At 35.9% G+C, this 19,561-nt stretch overlaps 1 protein-coding gene across 1 annotated transcript in view; it reads left to right on the plus strand.

The window, feature by feature from the left end:
- Positions 1–17,451, plus strand: part of RAD54B (RAD54 homolog B) — a 77,066-nt gene extending 59,615 nt beyond the window's left edge. The window contains exons 7-14 of the mRNA XM_004370771.2: positions 2,178–2,403; positions 2,668–2,875; positions 7,564–7,703; positions 8,344–8,634; positions 12,564–12,739; positions 14,920–15,181; positions 16,713–16,779; positions 17,156–17,451. Coding sequence (XP_004370828.1) covers positions 2,178–2,403; positions 2,668–2,875; positions 7,564–7,703; positions 8,344–8,634; positions 12,564–12,739; positions 14,920–15,181; positions 16,713–16,779; positions 17,156–17,361 — 1,576 coding nt within the window. The 3' untranslated portion in view covers positions 17,362–17,451. The remainder of the gene's footprint in view (positions 1–2,177; positions 2,404–2,667; positions 2,876–7,563; positions 7,704–8,343; positions 8,635–12,563; positions 12,740–14,919; positions 15,182–16,712; positions 16,780–17,155) is intronic.
- Positions 17,452–19,561: the final 2,110 nt, after the last annotated feature.

Consider the following 19,561-nt stretch of genomic DNA (forward strand, 5'->3'; position numbering starts at 1 on the left):
GGGCCTCCATGACCTTTCCTTGTACAGGTTGTGTTAGTTTCCCCTGTATTGTGTACTGTCTCACCCTTCACCCAAGATACCACTTGTCTATTGCGGAGCCCCTCCTTTTTAAATTGATTTTTTTGATTTAGGTATAGTAGTACCTCTTTTAAAGATATTTTTGAATGAACACACACACACACACACACACACACACACACACACACCCCAAAAAAACGAGAAAGAAAAAGGAAAAAAAAAAAAAATCAAAGGTCCTTGCTAACGTATTGGTAGGTTTCCTGCCAGTCATTTTTTTATTTATTTATTTTATTTTTTTTTGCCAGTCATTGTTTTGCTTTATTTTTATTTTGCTTTTAAATGCATCAGCCCTTGATTTTTAAATTTGTTATTTAATAGGGGTTTGGGAATGTAGGTTCCCCCTAACTCTAAGAATTCCTTGAATGATGACAGGTTAAGGGATAACTATCTCCTGGAAACTTATAACTAGACTCATCTTCTCTTTCAAATCTGTACTTCCTTTTGGATATTTGGCCCTGCATTGGCAAATTGTTGATCTAAAAATGATAATAGTGACTATAATTCGTTCTTGTAAATTTTTCCTTGCACTTTGAAATGCAAAACATGTAAGATTGCTTTTTGGTTATTTCTACTAATAAGAAATACAATCAATTAATAAACTCTACTTATATTTTTGGTAATATCCTTAATTCCCTTGAAATTTGTAATATATATATATGTGTGTGTGTGTACATATATGTATATACACATATATAAACCTGTTGCTGTCGAGTCAATTCCGACTCATAGCAACCCTATAGGACAGAGTAGAACTGCCCCATAGGGTTTCCAAGGAGCAGCTGGTAGATTCAAACTGCTGACCTCTTGGTTAGCAGCCAAGCTCTTAACCACAGCGCCACCAGGGCTTCATATATATATATGTTTTAAAAATATAAAGTGATATTAAAATGCATGATCGTATTAATAATATTATTACTAAAATTTAATTTTTTAAATTATATTAACTTAGGTCTGTATGATAACAGATATTTACTAAATTAAGTATTTTAGGTAAAATCTTTAGTGTTTAATTTTTGCTACAGTGCACAGAGCTATTTTGGTTGAGGGCTTCCTTTACGGTCAGAGAATCATAAATACAGCTCAGTAGATTTTGTTGCTTAAAGTTACAATATATTTTAAACTGTTTTGGTATCTAATACTAAAACGGATTAAAGTTGCTCAACTGTTAGTGATGAGAAACAGTTATAATTTAATTACCCAAATATAGATATAAAATTGAGATTAATTTCTTGTCTCTCTAAATATATACATATAATGGTAACAGATAATTTAGATTCATCTCTCTAGGGTTTATGTTTTAGTAATTTAGTTGCCAATGGATAATGAATATAATTATCAAAGATGCAAAAGAGAGATGTGTTATAAATCAGCTGAATTAAAAACTAGAAAAATGTTCAGCGGGTGCTAGAATTTATCATAATTGCAAAATATTAGCTCTGGTTCTTCACTAGTAAGTGATGATTTTAGAAGAATGAAATATTTTTTTATTGTGATTAAAAGAAGTACAATTATTTCTTTTTTTAAAAAATTTTTCCCCATACAAAAATTTATACATACATTGTTATGTGACCCTAATTACTCTCCCCATACTGTGATAGCTCACTCCTCCTTTCCACTTCCGACTCCCCATGTCCATTCAACCAGCTCCTAACCCTCTCTGCCTTCCCGTCTCATCTCTGGACACAAGCTGCCCATCTAGTCTCCCGTATCCACTTGAGCCAAGAGGCACACTCCTCATGAGTATCACTTTATGTCCCACAGTCCAGCCCTATTCCTGTCTGAAGAACTGGCCTCCAAAATTGTTTTAGTTATGGGCTGATAGAGAATCCAGGGACCATACTTTCTGGGTTCCTCCAGTCTCAGTCAGACCACTAGGTCTGATCTTACTAGAATTTGTGTTCTGCACCCCACCTTTTTCCTGCTCCATCCGGGACTGTCTGTGGTGTTCCTTGTCAGGGCAGTCATTGGTGCCAGCCACCATCTAGTTCTTCTGGTCTCAGGCTAATGGAGTCTCTGGTTTATGTGGCCCTTTCTGTCTCTTGGGCTAATACTTTTCTTGTGTCTTTGATGTTTAAAAGAAGTACAATTATTTCTAACAGAGTGGATGGCAGATGTGGAGCTATTCTTGCTGATGAAATGGGTTTAGGGAAAACATTGCAATGTATTTCACTCATCTGGACTCTACAGTGTCAGGGACCCTATGGAGGCAAACCAGTAATAAAGAAGACACTTATTGTCACACCTGGAAGCTTGGTGAATAATTGGAGGAAGGAGTTTCAAAAATGGCTGGGAAGTGAAAGGATCAAGATATTTACTGTTGATCAGGTAAGAGGCCTTTAAAAATTTAGTCTTAGTCATTTTATAAGTTACAAGCATTTTAAATCTGCTGCAGTTTTCACTCTATTGTAGTTTTTCAAGTGTATATAACTCTATAACTCCTTTGCACAAAAATGGAGTCTTGGCTTATATTTTGGTTTTGAGTTAACATATTCTAATACTTGATAATTGGCTGTCAGGAATATGCTGCTTAAGTTTGATTTCACACAGTTTCTGCCCATGATTGTTAAAGATTATCTTTTTTTTTTTTAGGACCACAAAGTAGAAGAATTCATCAAATCTCCATTATATTCTGTTCTTATCATCAGTTATGAAATGTTACTTCGTTCCCTGGATCAAATTAAGAATATTAAATTTGATCTTCTAATCTGTGATGAAGGGCATCGTTTGAAGAACAGTGCCGTTAAAACAACTACAGCCCTCATTAGCCTCTCTTGTGAGAAAAGAATAATTCTAACTGGTCAGTATTTACTTTTTGGATATATGGTGGAATTCTTGCCTAGTGAATATATAAGACTCATAACACTTGGTATTAATAGATTGCATACTAATAAACCTGTGTTAATTGAGTCTTGGTAGAATTCTGAATCTTCAAATCCCTATGTAATCTGTCTGGCAAGGTGGAATGGACCATGTGTAAATACAAGGATCTTTTCCTAGTTACTCCTTTTTAGCTCAAAACAGACTAGGGTCAAGACTGAGCAGCTTAATGTAGCTTTTCTCCCACACCTCAGCTTGATCTTGTTTGGCCTTTCCAGTTTGCCCTTTGACAGCAGAAGTGGGAAGAGAGTTGTATTCATTACTAATATTGATGACCCCTCTATTTTCTACTCAAGGTTCAATTTCCCTACCACCTTTAATCCTTTTAGAAGGGATGTTCAGGACATGATTGTTCTCATTACATCATGATTTCTGGTTTCATTTTGCCCTTCATATGCCCATTATTCACGTCAGGACTCTTCTCTGAGGTTAAAATGAGGTGAGAGAAGGTGTATGACGAACAACTTGTTCAACCTTCGTACATCCTAAGGGTAGGAATGTTCTCCAGAGCAGCAGAGAAGAGAAACTCCCCCTATTCTGCTCTTATTGAATTAGGGTGCAGAGGGTACCCATCCTTAAACAATTGATGGTAATTTGAATTTGTGTAGGAGGATTATATTAATCATTACCAAAAGCGGTTTTCAAATTATACGTGTTTTCGTCATACCAAAACCTTTGGGACACAGCAAAAGCAGTCCCCAGAGGACAATTTATAGCAATAGATGCACACATCAAAAGAGAAGAAGGGGACAAAATCAAAACATTAACTACACAACTCAAACAAATAGAAAGAGAACAGCAAAAAATGCCCACAGCCACTAGAAGAAAGGAAATAATAAAGATCAGAACAGAAATAAATGAAATAGAGAGTCGAAAAACAATAGAAAGAATCAACAAAACCAAAAGTTGGTTCTTTGAAAAGATCAACAAAATTGACAAACCACTGGCCAGACTGACAAAAGAAAAACAGGAGAGGACACAAATAACCCAAATAAGAAATGAAATGGGGGACATTACAACAGACCCAACTGACATAAAAAGGATCATAACAGCATTATGAAAAACTATACTCCAACAAATTTGAAAACCTAGAGGAAATGGATAAATTTCTAGAAACACGCTACCTACCCAAACTAACACAAAGTGATATTGAAAATCTGAACAGACTCATAACAAGAGATTGAAAAGGTAATAAAAAAAAATCCCAACAAAAAAAAAAGCCTGTCCCAGATGGCTTCACTGGAGAATTCTATCAAACATTCAGAGAAGAGCTTATACCAGTACTACTCAAACTATTTCAGAACATAGAAAAGGAAGTGACACTTCTGAATTCATTCTATGAAGCCAGCATAACCCTGATCCCAAACCCAGGCAAAGATGCCACAAAAAAAGAAAATTGCAGACCAATATCTCTCATGAATATAGATGCAAAAATTCTGAACAAAATTCTAGCCAATAGAATTCAGCATCATAACAAAAAAATAATACACCACGACAAAGTAGGATTCATACCAGATATGCAAGGATGGTTCAACATTAGAAAATCAGTGTAATCCACCACATAAATAAAAGGAAAGAAAAGAATCAAATGATCATTTCAGTGGATGCAGAAAAGGCATTCAACAAAGTCCACCACCCATTCCTGATAAAAACTGGAATAAAGTAGGTATAGAAGGGAAATCTCTCAACACAGTAAAGGGCATCTATGCAAAACCAATGGCCAACATCATTCTTAATGGAGAGAGGCTGAAAACATTCCCCCTGAGAACAGGAACAAAACAAGGATGCCCTTTATCACCACGCCTATTTAACATTGTGCTGGAAGTCCTAGCTAGAGCAATAAGGCAAGAAAAAGAAATAAAGGGCATCCAAATTGGTAAGGAAGAAGTTAAACTGTCCCTATTTGCAGATGATATGATACTATACATAGAAAACCCAAAAGACTCCATGAGAAAACTACTGGAACTAATAGAAAGATTTAGCAGAGTAACAGGATAGAAGATAAATATACAAAAATCAGTTGGATTCTTATACACCAATAAAGAGAACGATGAAAAGGAAATCAGGAAAACAATACCATTTATAATAGCCCAAAAAAAAAAAAAAAAACTTAGGAATAAATCTAACCAGGGTTGTAAAAGACCTATACAAAGACAACTACAAAACACTAGTGCAAGAAACCAAAGAGATCTACATAAATGGAAAAACATACCATGCTCATGGATAGGTAGACTCAACATTGTGAAAATGACAGTTCTACCCAAAGTGATTTACAAATACAGTGTAATCCCGATCCAAATACCAATGACATTCTTTAAAGAGATGGAGAAACTAATCATTACCTTTATATGGAAAGGGAAGAAGCCCTGGTTAAGTAAGCACTGTTGAAGAAGAAGAATAAAGTAGGAGGACTTGCGCTACCTGACCTCAGAACCTACCATACAGCTACAGTAGTCAAAACAGGCTGGTACTGGTACAACAACAGATACTTTGACCAATGGAACAGAATTGAGAACCCAGATGTAAATCCATCCACCTGTGGTCACCTGATCTTTGACAAGGGCCCAAAGTCCATTAAATGGGGAAAAGACAGTCTTTTTAACAAATGGTGCTGGCAAAACTGGATTCCCATCTGCAAAAAAATGAAGCAGGACCCATACCTCCCACCATATACAAAAACTTACTCAGAATGGATCAAAGACCTAAATACAAAGCCAAAAACGATAATGTTCATAGAATTAAAAACAGGATCAACGGCTAATACACGGCATTAATAGGATACAAACCATAACCAACAACCCACAAACTCCAGAAGATAAACTAGGTAACTGGGATCTCCTAAAAATTAAACACTTTTATGCTCAACAAAAGACTTCACCAGAAGAGTAAAAAGAGAACCTACAGACTGGGAAAAAATTTTTGGACATTATAAGTCAGACGAAGGTCTTATCTCTAAAATCTACAAGAAAATCTAACACCTCTACAACAAAAAGACAAATAATCCAATTAAAAAATGGGCAAAAGAAATGAACATACACTTCACTAAAGAAGACATGCGAGCGGCCAACAGACACATGAGGAAATGCTCCTTACTGCCCAGTGTAAGGTAAATATTGCTTATCTGAAGAGTAACATCAGCTGCAGAGTAAAATAAATTAGAACTAGAAGAGAGAGAAAAAGAAATAAAGAGGAAGAGTAGGGAGTAAAGGTTACTGAAAAGTACTGAGGGAAGGGATAAAAATAGGACCCTCTCCCACTTTAAAGTCACTATGAGTCGGAATTGACTTGACAGCAGTGGGTTTGGTTTTTTGGTGTGTATATATACCTATATGTATATATACACACACACACACACACACACACACATATAATGCTGTATCATTCTTACACATAGTGAGCCTATAGGACAGAGTAGAACTGCCCCATAGGGTTTCCTTTGCTGAAATCTTTATGGGAACAGATGACCAGATCTTGTCTCCCATGGAGAGGCTGATGGCGTTTCAACCTCTGACTTTCAGTTAGCAGCCAAACACTTAACAATTGCGCCGCCAGGGCTCCTTTAGATCTCACTAAATGTGTTAAATAAAGAAAAAAATTAGCAAGTATTGGTCTAACTGGGGGGAACCCTTTTAGTTTTGAGGGACGTGATCATTGTGCTCCCTGACGTTGTAAAATTCATGTTCATATTAACGCAATAAATGCATTTTTCTTTACTTCTTACATTATGTTACTTATATCTTTGGGCAACTTTTTCTAGTTTGTTATTTGAAATTATACTTTTGGACTGTGCTGGTTTATATATATTTTTTGACATTATAATTATTGAAACATTGCTAATGTTTTTTTGAAAATTAGTACAAGTTTTTGAGTATATGTAGTATATGCAAGGTATACTCATCCATTATGATTTTATGTTAGCCCTTAGGACGGTGAAAGTCCCAATTTGATTTGGTAACTTTGAAAGATAATAATAATAAGTACCATTCACAAAGTGTTTACTAAGTGTCAGGCCTTGTGCTGGGTACTTCACATACTTTGTCTACTTTTTATGGTAATACCCCTGGGAAATTATTATCTTCCCACTTTTATAAATGAAAAGAATCCCAAGTCTTACGTAAAGAACTTAAGCAAGTTATCTAAAACCACAAAGTTATAATAACAAGGAGAATTGCTAACACTTATTGAGCATTCATTGTATGCTAGGCACTAGTCTAAATGTATAATAGAGATTAAGTCATTTGACCCTCGCAGCCCTAGGAGCTACTATTATTATCCCCATTTTACAGGTAATAAAACTGGATTAAGTAACTAGCTCCAGGTTACTCACGTAGTAAGTGATCAGGCAGAATTTGAATCCAAGCATTCAGGCTCCAGAGCCTGCTCTCAGCCACTGTGCTGTACTACATAAGAATTTAGTACACAATTAAAACTAGAGTTAAAAATTTATGTGATCACTAATTTTTTTTCAACTTGTTTTGACTGCTCTTCCTCAATTTTAGGGAATTTTCTTATATATAAAGTCCTCTTAGGGAAGAAAGTACAAATTTTTTTAAAGACACATGATTGTAAAACACGAACTTGACCTTCTCATCATTTTTATGTCTCTAGGTACTCCAGTTCAAAATGACCTGCAGGAATTTTTTGCATTAATTGATTTTGTAAATCCAGGCATATTAGGTTCTTTGTCATCCTATAGAAAAATATATGAAGAACCCATCATTATATCGAGAGAACCTTCTGCTTCTGAGGTATAACTCACTTTAATAAATAAAAAATATATGTGTATGTACATATATATACACGCACACATATGGTTTATTTTAAGCCTTACTGTGAAATTCTGTATTCTTAAAAGGATTCTATACAATTTAAATGTATTTTTATTCATATTGTATTTTGATTTTAAAAAAGTAGTAGTAGTTAGTGAACAATTTGAAGTGATTTTGAAGGAAACTTCAGTGTCTTGTGCCAGTATTTCTTCTTGTAGGCTTAGTTTTAGGATCAATAACTTGTCAAAATTTATTGGCTTCCAAGAATTTGCTGTATCAGCTCTTTGCTGGTGATTTTAAGACTATATGCCAATACAATCTCTGTATAAAAACTTCCTTTTAGAATAATTTAGCTTGTAGATTTTTGATTTTTGATGGCTCTCGATGGAGCCAGTAGCCAAACAAACAAGGATTAGGAGACTGTGGCCTCACTTAACTAAATGTTATGCTGAACAGTTAAAAAGAACATGGTTGTTTTTTCTATCCCCAACTCGTATTTCATTTATTCTGTTTAAAAAAAAAAATCTGGTTTATCATTATAAAATGTTTAATGTTCATTTTAACTGTGAGTATTTTTTGTCCATAACATTTTTATTTTAAATCTTCTGTTTTTCCTTAGGAAGAAAGGATTTTAGGAGCAAGAAGAGCAGCTGAACTTACTCGCCTCACTGGACTCTTTATTCTTAGAAGGACCCAGGAAGTCATAAATAAATATCTCCCACCTAAAATAGAAAATGTTGTCTTTTGCCAGCCAGGAGCACTACAGATTGAACTTTATCGAAAGCTGTTGACTTCTAAGGCTGTCAGGTTCTGTCTTCAAGGGTTTTTGGAAAATAGTCCTCATCTAATATGTATAGGAGCTCTTAAAAAACTGTGCAGTCATCCTTGCCTTTTGTTCAATTCTATAAGGGTAAGTAGTATGTGGGACCAGGCCAGGGATATGAGAAAAAGGGCCTGTGTCATATGAATCTTGGAGAGAAGATTGTGCCAGTCCCTGTGGTTACATTTGTGGGCTTTCCAAAAGTCTGTAGCCATTCCAGTATGGCTCTGTTATAGAGCTTATCCAGCCTTTTACTTGTTCTTCAGAGCATGTTCACATTCACAGAGCTAGACTAGGGATGAAATGGGGTTGAGGCACTGCCTTCTAGGTTTTTGCCCCATGTCCTTTGATACCTTGTTAAATATTCTGTTGTGGTAATACAGTCAGGTTTGTTTGTTCGGGAGCTAAAAATATAAAAACTACCGTTAAAAAATAACTTACTTTTCCTCATTATAAAAGTGAACGTGATTGTTGTGTGACATTTGTAAAATTCATAAAAATCTCAAAGAAGATAATGAAAATCTTTCATAAGCTCTCTAGCCAGAAAAAAATTTTTTATATTAGTAATAATACTAACTGATATTTATTAAGCACTTACTATGTGCCAAACATCATACTAAGTGCTCTTCAAGCATTATTTTATTTATTCTTTACAAAAACTCTTTGGAATAAGTACTGTTATTATCATCCTCATTTTTGAGAGGAAACAGGGGCTCAGAGATGTACATACATAATCTTATTTTAGGGAAACTTAATTTTAATAATACTGTGCTTACTATTTTAAAGTACAGTTTTTTTTTTTTCCCACCAGATATAAGCATTTTCCCAAGTTGGTTACCTTCTATAAGTATAATTTTTAATGGCTACATAGTTGAGGTGACTATTTGGATATTTAATGACTATAAGGCAGTTTGGAGTATAGTAAGAGTTTTGTGTTTTGGAGTTAGACCTTGGTTTCAGTCCCCCCTTTACCACTTACTAGTTCCTTAACCGTGGGCAAGTTTAACCATGGACAAGTTACATTTGTGAGCCTTAGTTTTCTTATCTAACCACAGATAATAATAACTTACTGATAATGTTATTGTGACAATTTGATGAGATGGTTTGGAAAGAACCTAGTAGAAAGCCTGGCCATAGAAATTGCACAGTAACTATTAATGCCCTTTATCCCCAACTCACCCTTAGCAATTTTTATTCTGCTTTTTTTTTTTTTTTTTTAAGCAGTAAAATTGTAATTTGCAAATAATAAAATTTTGGATGCTACATTATGCTTGAGGTCATTAATTATAGACTTATTTAGAAAATGGAATGTTCTACCAGAATTCTCCAAGCTTATCCTACAATGACTTATATTAACTTAGTTTATCATAGGAGAAGTCAGCTTTCTGTAACTTTTGCAGTAGGCAGGATTATAGCAATTTATTAAGCAACATTTTTAAGAAACAGATTTTATATACAGTCATAAAAATGAAACCTTTTAGGCAGGATGCCCAGGAAAAATAGAAGCCAAAAATTCTTCCCTAAAAGGAAGATCTTATGATGGCTCAGAATATACCAGTTAACTTGGAATATCCTTGCACATTCTTGAAGAAAGCGGCAGAGGACTCAAGAGTTTTTCTCCATTGTTGCTATATGTCCAGTAGTAATAGACATAGAACACTGCAGGCTTCAAATAGGGTGTATATTTACAGTCTGAGACTTCTTTAGAAAAGGCTCCCTCTAATATCACAAAAAATAAGTATCAGTATAAAATACCTGAAATGAGCCTTCCACATGTATAAGTAACCTTCTTTAAGCAATGGTTTAGAAATGTGTTCCTATTAAAACTAGGTTGTTTCTCAAGTTCAGTCAAGGCAATGGCTCTCTGTCAGGAAACGTGAATGAAATGTAACCAATAAAAAATCATAAGTCATAACTCAAGGGTATTGGTTTATATGGAGTCTAACATGTCTGCCTAGGTCAGAAGAGAGAGTACCCTGATTAGCTTATGTGAAAAGTCTGACTGGTAAATCCCTGTGAGGGAAGTGGTTCATCAGGCTGTCATGGTGTAAAGACATTATCTATTAGTTGATTCTTAATTAGGGCAGTACATGCTATAATCTCCTTGGAAGCTTTTAAAACTACATTTGTTCAGGCTTCAACACATACCTATTTATTCAGAATCTGAGAGCGGGACCCAGGTATGAGGAATTTGAGAAAGATTTCCCAAGTGATTCTGGTTATGTGTTCCAGATTAAAAATTTGTGCATTAAGATTACTCATCTCCCTTGTACTGATTTAATATTCACCAGACAACTTTTTGCTAATGAGTTGGCTTCTCCTATGGACCTTCTTTCATAGAACAGAATGCATAGACCAATTGGTTTAAGTAGGCTGGTGTCATTTGTAAGTCAATAAATTTTTCATTCTGACTTAATATTCAGTTTCTTAATTTGCTTTGGTTAGTATGAATCATTTCCCTAGAGTTTGAACATACTCAAATTTTTGAACATGAAAAGCTGTGTACTAGACCCTGAATCTGTGGCCCTTTGATGACCCCTTCAAGGTGTAAGCATTTTAGGAGGCTTAACCTGGAGCAGCCAGCAACCATCTTTTCCCCCTGTGTATCCCAGTGATATAAATATCTTTGGGTGCCACATTTTTCAATCAATTAACTTTACTCAAATATTGCTGTATTTTGGGAATAAGCTAAATTAAAGTTAGTACTATGTGCCCAACGTTTTACGCTGATGGAGGCTTAAGGGACAGGGATTGACTGCCTTTAAGATGTTTGTAAACAAAAAAAAAAAAAACAAACCTGTTGCCGTCAAGTTGATTCTGACTCATAACGACCCTATAGGACAGAGTAGAGCTGCCCCATAAGATGTTTCTAGTATTATTAAAAAGGGAAGACAACAGACATGAAAATATTAACCCAAACCAAAAAACCCAAACCAGTTGCTGTTGAGTCGATTCCAACTCATAGTGACCCTATAGGACAGAGTAGAACTGCCCCATAGGGCTTCCAAAGAGTGCCCGATGGATTTGAACTGCCAACCTTTTGGTTAGCAGCTGTAGCTCTTAACCACTATGTCACTAGGGTTTCCATGAAAATATTAGGGAAGTATAAAAAAGTATATAGTTTATTGCTCAAATAAGATCAAAGCTGAAATGTACTGTGTTTAACTTTTGTTAAGTAAAAAAAAAAAAAAAAAAGGCTACGAATAATCAGGTAGAATTTGCATTGAGTCCTCAACTACTGATACGGTTGGTATAACTAGGCAGAAAAATGAGGATGCATACCAGACACGGGGGAGTAGGTTGAACACAAAAGCAGTGATGAGTCTGGTAAGTGCGGCAGTGAACCAATCACATGAATTTAACCTAAAAAGTGATGTAGTCATCAGTAACTGTAATGTTCTAGTTATATGTTCACATGTGAGGTAGGCATGGAGATGGGATTTCAGAGATGCTGCTAATCACTTTGGAATAAAATTCTAAAAACTATTGATAAAAAGAAAAAAATACAAGTAAGAATAAAATTATAACATATCAGTAGAATTGTTCCTTCTGGAAGAAGAAAGTGATGAGATTGAGTAGATTATTGTGCTTGTTTTTTATTATCACTTGAGAGGTATTGTGTGAAGCCCATAAATCAGGAGAGAAAAGCAATAATAGAGAGAAAGGAAGGGAACAGAGAGAGAAAGAGAAGTAGATATATCAGTGACAGCAAATCTCAGGATTTTGGAAAGGACAGATATTACCCATAGTTACATATGGGCAATAATACTACACATGTAGGATGAAGGCAGCAGGTATTAGGAGACTGTATTAAGACTGCTCTGTAATTAACTAAGTAGGGTGCATGTTGACTTTTTTTAAAAAATGACCAAATTGTGACCTGTAAAGGTTTATATAAAAGTTAGCTTGGTCTTTTTAGGTAGCTATTAATCTTCATTTTTTCCCCCCCACAATTGTAGCATTTTTTTCTTCCCATTAAAAAAGCAAACATGAACCAGTGTTAAAATTATTTTGAATAGGAAAAAGAATGTAGCGCAACTTGTGATGAAAATGAAGAAAGGAGTCTATATGAAGGCTTGATAAATGTGTTCCCTGCTGATTATAATCCTCTCATGTTCACTGAGAAGGAGTCAGGAAAACTACAGGTGTTGTCAAAGCTCTTAGCAGTTATCCATGAACTTCGTCCTTCTGAAAAGTAAGAGATTGATTTAATAAGCTGCTTATAAATGCTTGTGGAATTTTGGCTTGGACTACGCCCTTACTTCTTGCTTTCTCTATACCCCCTCCCCCATTGTAAATAAGAAAAAATCAGAAATTAATTATTTTCTTCTTTGGGGGCATAGTCAGCTCCCAATATTCTGTAAACTCGTAATAATGTGTCTGCAGTTTTTAAGAACACTTAAATGTTTATATATGTACATTTAAAAAACCTAGTGGTGTCTTTTGATATATAACACCTAACTTGTTTCTCAGTCTCCTTCAGTATACTTCCTTCCTTTATTGTTTCTTAGATGTTGATATTTCTTAGAATTTTCTCCTTAGCCTTCTTCTCACTTTAAACCCTGTTCCTGGGAGATCTCTACTCCCCATAGTTTCAGCTATCACCTAGATAGTATTGATTCTAGTTCTCTATCTCTTGTCTAACCTTTTCTTCTAAGTTCCACATCCTTATTTCTGTTTAATGAAGGTTTAAACCTATCTGGATGTCCTGTGGGACTTCAAGCTTCACATGTCCCAAACCCATTTCATTGTTTTGCCATTGCAAGCCTGTTCCTTTTTCAATATTCCTTAGCTTAATGCACGTAAAAAACCTGAAAGTCATTCTACACTCACTTTTCTTCTTCACTTTCCCAACATTAAGTCAGTCACTAAATTATATTGATTTTATTTCTTAATCCTAGGAATTCATCCCCTACTTTCTGGTATCAAGATTTTTATTAACTGAATGCTCTGTATATATGGGAAGGGCTTGTTGACTGGTGGCCTTCATTGTGAGATAATCAGGCAGCGAACTGGCTTTTTCATTTGGGGATTTCCTATCTGTGGATCTTTTCTCTGGTGTCATTGAAGTCTCTCTAGAGATGAATTCTCTAATATCCTCCCTGGACCGTGATTGCTGGGAGTTAACAGGAGAAGAAGGCTGGGGTCTTAACATTTAGTATCAGACTTTCTTTAGATCTGTCACTATATACCTGTCTGCCAGCGTCCCCAGGTCTAAGTTTCTTTGGTTTAATTTCTCTAGAGAGTAAACATTCTGTTTGAGAAAGAGATGTCAGCTGGTTACGTGGAGATGGGGTCTGGGGTCTATTTACCAATGCTCTTGTAATAGCTTCCACCTAAACTCCTTCCTTCTGAGGTACCTATTGTCTTAACTCAGTACCTGAGTCTTAACAAGATTCTGTGACGTGAATTAACTTGCACTTGCTTCTCATTGGTGTACCCCCCTTTGGGCACTTAGGGTTAACCTTCTTCTGTACTCGTAAGCAGATCACCATTCCTCTGTTCTCGTTTGTCTTCATATATTGGTTCAGGTTTATAGATGTCTCCTTATTTCAATAGAGATATAGTTTGTGTTTGTTTCTCATTTGCCTGCTGTTTTCAGGGTTACTTCAGAGAGTAGAAGAAGGCAGAAAGGCCTTTACTCCACTATCTTAAAACTAGAAGTCTGTTAGATACTGACTTTAAAATTGCATTTGAAAATTGTATAGGGTCATTTTTGCATATTCTTTAAATATTAGCTATAATATTATCGTGATATTTTGTTTCAAATTAAAAATTTAATATTGTCTTTGAATTATACATAGTCTTTTTATTGTGCTTTAAGTGAAAGTTTACTGTTCAAGTCAGTTTCTCATACAAAAATTTATATGCACATTGCTGTGTGACCCTAGCTGTTCTCCCTATAATGTGACAGCACACTCCTCCCTTCCACCCTGGATTTCCTGTGTCCATTCAACCAGCTCCTGTCCCTTTTTGCCTTTTCATCTCGCCTTTAGACAGGAGCTGCCCATTTAGTCTCATGTATCTACTTGAGCTAAGAAGCACTCTCTTCACGAGTATCATTTTATGTCCCATAGTCTAGTCTAATCTTTATCTGAAGAGTTGGCTTTGGGAATGGTTTCAGTTCTGGGCTAACGGAGAGTCTGGGGACCATGTCTTCCAGGGTCCCTCCTGTCTCAGTCAGACCATTAAGTCTGATCTTTTTACTAGAATTTGAGTTCTGCACCCTACTTTCCTCCTGCTCCGTTAGGGACCCTCGATTATGTTGCCTGTCAGGTGGTCGTTGGTGGTAGCCAGGCACCATCTAGTTCTGGTCTCAGACTGATGGAGTCTCTGGTTATGCGACCATAAAGAGTCTTTCTTTTTGATTGACAGGGTGGTGTTGGTATCTAACTACACAAAAACCTTGGATATTTTACAAGAAGTATGCAAGCGCCATGGATATGCTCATACAAGGCTTGATGGACAAACACCCATCTCTCAAAGGCAGCAAATTGTTGATGGCTTCAATAGTAAATACTCTTCGGATTTTATTTTTTTGTTAAGTTCAAAGGCTGGTGGTGTGGGACTTAACCTTATTGGAGGATCTCACTTAATTCTCTATGACATTGATTGGAATCCAGCCACTGATATCCAGGTAGGAATATTTATGCATTAAATAAACATTTTTAAATGTATCCTGGGAATACAATGCCTGCTGGAGATACAAAGATGATGATGATATAATAATAACTACTACACATTGAGCCCTTTATTGTGTATCAGGCACACTGCTAAGTGCTTTCCATTTATTTAGTCTTCACAACTCTACAAGTGCAGATATTATTAGCACTTTACAGATGACAGTGGAAGTTTGTTCTAGGATATACATCTTTTTAAGAGGCAGAGCCAAGATTCAAACCCAAACCTGTAGGTCTCCAGGCTCTAAATCATTACAGAGTTTGGCCTTAAGGGTACTCGTGACTATGAAGAGAAGACAAGTGTTATAGATGCTATGATCAATGTTTATACAGGGTGGGCTTAGGGTATAAAATTAACCTATCCAGGCAAATAGTTCAAAAGAAGCATTTTGTTTTCTTCAATGTGCAGTCCGTCTTCATGCTTTGGGATTTCTTACCTACAGATTTGCATCTTAGTTGGTATTTGAATTGGGAGTCTTCATGACCACCCACAGGTTCAGTGGTTCACTAGAAGGACAAACAGCACTAAGAAAAGCTGTTATACTCATGTTTACAGTTTATTACAGTGAAAGGATATAGACTAACATCAGCAAAGGCTCATAGGGCATAGTCCAGGGGAGACCAGGTGCAAGCTTCCAGTTGTCCTTTCCCAGTGTAGTTGTATGGACAGCCCTTAATTCTCCCAGCAATGATACATGACAATGCGTATGAGGTATTGTCACCCAGGGAAGCTCACCTGAACCTTGGTGTCCGGGGTTTTTATTGGAGGTTAGTCACATAGACGTGGAGCACCAGTGTAGCGGACTTTAGTTACTCAGTCTCCAGCCCCTCCAGAGATCAAACTGATAACATGTGACCCAAGGCCTCTGCCTTAAAACACATTCTTAGCATGAACTGTACTGTGTGGTCCAAGGCCCAAGGTAATAATACTGTGATCAGGTAGAATACTCCAAGGTCTTAGAGGCTGTCTTCCAGTAGTGATCAAGGGCCAGATCTTCCTTTGGAATGTGCAGCATGTGAACATCCCAGACCTTCTGAGTCAATCCTTCACTGTACAGTATCATTGATGAGTTCTTAAACCACAGAGATCTACCTAGTGTGTGAACAGACATCTGAGGGACTCAGATAACATCACGGTTTAAGTAGCCACTTGGACTAGGAATAAGCCTTCATTGCTATACTTGGTTCTTTTGGATTCTATTGTCCAAACTCACTGTCCCATTCTTTGAAACAGATAGACCCTTTCACTGTTAGATGTCATCCCCACAGTTATATATACAGTACCACAGTGAGTGTTCAACCATGCTTTCTTTTATCCCAGGAAAAAGATATGAGTGGGGGCCTGCTTGGGCATGCCTGGGCTTTGTTTTTTGAAGCTATAATTAAAATCTAGAATTCCCAGTCTTAAATATATTACTGTAAATTGCTTATGGGCAAAGAGCCATTATTTTCTGTTGTACTCTCACAATTCTTATTTATTTTCAATAGGCAATGTCTAGAGTATGGAGAGATGGACAGAAGCATCCTGTACATATTTACAGACTTTTAACCACAGGTAATAACCCCTCAATGTGACAAAAAAAGTTTACCCTTTGAATTAAAAAAAAAAAATTTTTTTTTAGAGTTAGACTGCTTCAATGTCAGCAATATTGTTATTCCATGAATTTACCTTACCCATTGTCATTGACTCGATTGCAACTTATGGTGACCCTGTATGTTACAGAGTAGAACTGCTCCATGGGTTTTCTTGGCTGTAATCTTTTGTGGCATCGCTGGGTGGGTTCAAACTGCCAAGTTGTAGATTAGTAGTAGAGCTCAAACCATTTGCACCACCCAGGGACCTTTTTTAACTAGTATACTAATAAACATATTTTACCTTACGAAAACAATAGAAGGATCTACAGCAAGTCTGATGAATGTTTTCTCTCCAGGTACAATAGAAGAAAAGATCTATCAGAGACAAATCAGTAAGCAAGGTCTTTCTGGGGCAGTTATGGACCTGACCAAGACATCTGAACATATTCAGTTTTCAGTAGAGGAACTTAAAAATTTATTCACTTTACATGAAAGTTCACATTGTGCTACTCATGACCTGCTTGACTGTGATTGTACAGGAGAAAAAGATTATACAGGTTAGTTGTATTTTATTTCTGCTACTATGGTGAAGTTAGCATGTGTCTTTTTAGCAGCGGAAAATATTTGAATACAGAATAATAGAAAAATACTTAACTATTTGCATATTTAGTTTTCTTCTTTTCCTCAGCTCACAGAGCAACTGCCAGATGGATATTTGAGAAAATATGAGTTAGAACCTTATTGGTTCTCTAAATTTATCTTCTTATCTCCGAATCAGTTGTGAAAATTTTAGCTTTTTTAGGAAAATCTTTCAAATCCTGATATAATGGCTTTGGAGTTAGAAAAATGTTTTTAATCCTTATTTCTTTTTCACAAAAAGCATACATTTGACACAAGACTCTTGCTGTTTATTTCTGTTGTATGTAACTTATTCAACATAGGGTCATACTTTCTGAGGCAGTTAGCGTGGGCTATCATACTCCTCAGTTCTTGATGACCTGCTAGTGCTACGTAAGTGCAGCTAAAAATGTCAATCCAGCAGAGTTGGACACCACTAAGACAGGACCTGGATCAGGAGTAGGACTTGGGCAAGCAGTGTCCATTCACGGGAAGTCACCTGATAAATTGCAATGAGACAGATTTAAGAAGGTAGACTGTGAAAGAATTTAATTTGGTTGCCTTCATACATCTATTCTGTATTTACCCAGTTTGCCTGGACATTCATTCATTCATTTTCTAATAGGGAAACACATGTACAACAGTTAATTGCAATAAAAATTTAGCTGTGTTATGATGAAAGTACAAGGCATTATGGAGGCTTCAAGAAGAAGTGATTGGTTTTACTCAAAAGCTAGGAAATATTTCAACACAGAGATGAGTTTCAACAAGTTGTGTGTGCCAGGTGGACTTTAGGGAGGGCACTGCAATGAGCGGAGAATAGCATGAGCAAGGAATAGCCCAGCCAGCTCAGTGGAAATATGAGAGGAAGTCACAGTAAAAGATAGGACTGAAAAATTATGAAGTGGATAGACTTTAGAGCCATGTTTGTCATGCCGAAGAGGGTTAAGCGTGAGAGTAATGTTTTAAACTTTGCATTAAAAAAAAAAATGAAATATTTAAACATACAGAAAAGTATAGAGAATAATCACAAACTCCTGTGTACCCACCACCTGACTCTGTCAAATCATAACATTTTATCCAAAACCCAAAAACCCATTGCCATCGAGTTGATTCTGACTCATAGTGACCCTGCAGGACAGAGTGGAATCTGCCCCATAGGCTTTCCAAGGAACGCCTGTGGATTCGAACTGCCGACCTTTTGGTTAGCAGCTGTAGCTCTGAACCACTACACCACCAGGGTTTCCAAACATTTTATCATGCATGCCTAATATGTCTCTTTTTAAAAAGAGCTAAAACATTATATGTAAAGTTGAAGCCCACTATGTACCTTTACTCTGTTGTATTCTCCTCCTTTCCTCCGCCAGAAGTAGGATCTGTCCAGAATTTAGTGTTCGTCAGTCCTATGAATGTTTATATATTTTTACTACATGATTATATGTCTTATAAACAATATATAATATTTTAAACAGGTTTTTAGTCTTTGTATAAATCATAAGAATCATGTTACAAATTGATTTTTCATTCAACATTGTATTTTTCAGATTTATCCATGTAGCTCTGCTTCATTCATTTTAATAGTTATCCTTCATTTTAATAGTTATAAAGGATTCCATCATAAGCTATACCATACTTTATTTATTGATTCTTCTGTTGGTTGACATTTAGGTTACTTCCCAAGTTTTCATTATTATAAAAATTATTGAAATAAATGGTCCTGTGTGGATCTCCTTGTACATATATAGGAAAATTTCTGGTGTATATATCTAGGACTGGATCCTAAGGTCTAATCATCTTCAACTTTGCTAAATGCTGCCCAGTTTTTTTGTACTAGTGGTTCTTGGATGGAAATGAAATAGTATGCATTTCCATGCTTACTAACTAGTGAGGTGGAGCCATTTTTTCATATGCTTGTTGGCCATTCCTGTTTCTTCTTTTGTCAACTGCTTGTTTATATTCTTTGTCCGTACTTTAGTTGATTTTCTTAATGACTTGTAGGGGTTTCTTAGGTGTTTTTGAAACTAATCTTTTGTATATATTTACTCCAAGTTTGTGCCTTAGCTTTTTACTTTATGGTGTAATTTGTTGAAAATATAATTAAAATTTTTTTAATGTATTCACATATATCAGTCTTGGGCTTTTTG

The sequence above is a fragment of the Trichechus manatus genome, unplaced genomic scaffold (assembly GCF_000243295.1).
Source record: "Trichechus manatus latirostris isolate Lorelei unplaced genomic scaffold, TriManLat1.0 scaffold00009, whole genome shotgun sequence".
NCBI lineage: Eukaryota > Metazoa > Chordata > Mammalia > Sirenia > Trichechidae > Trichechus > Trichechus manatus.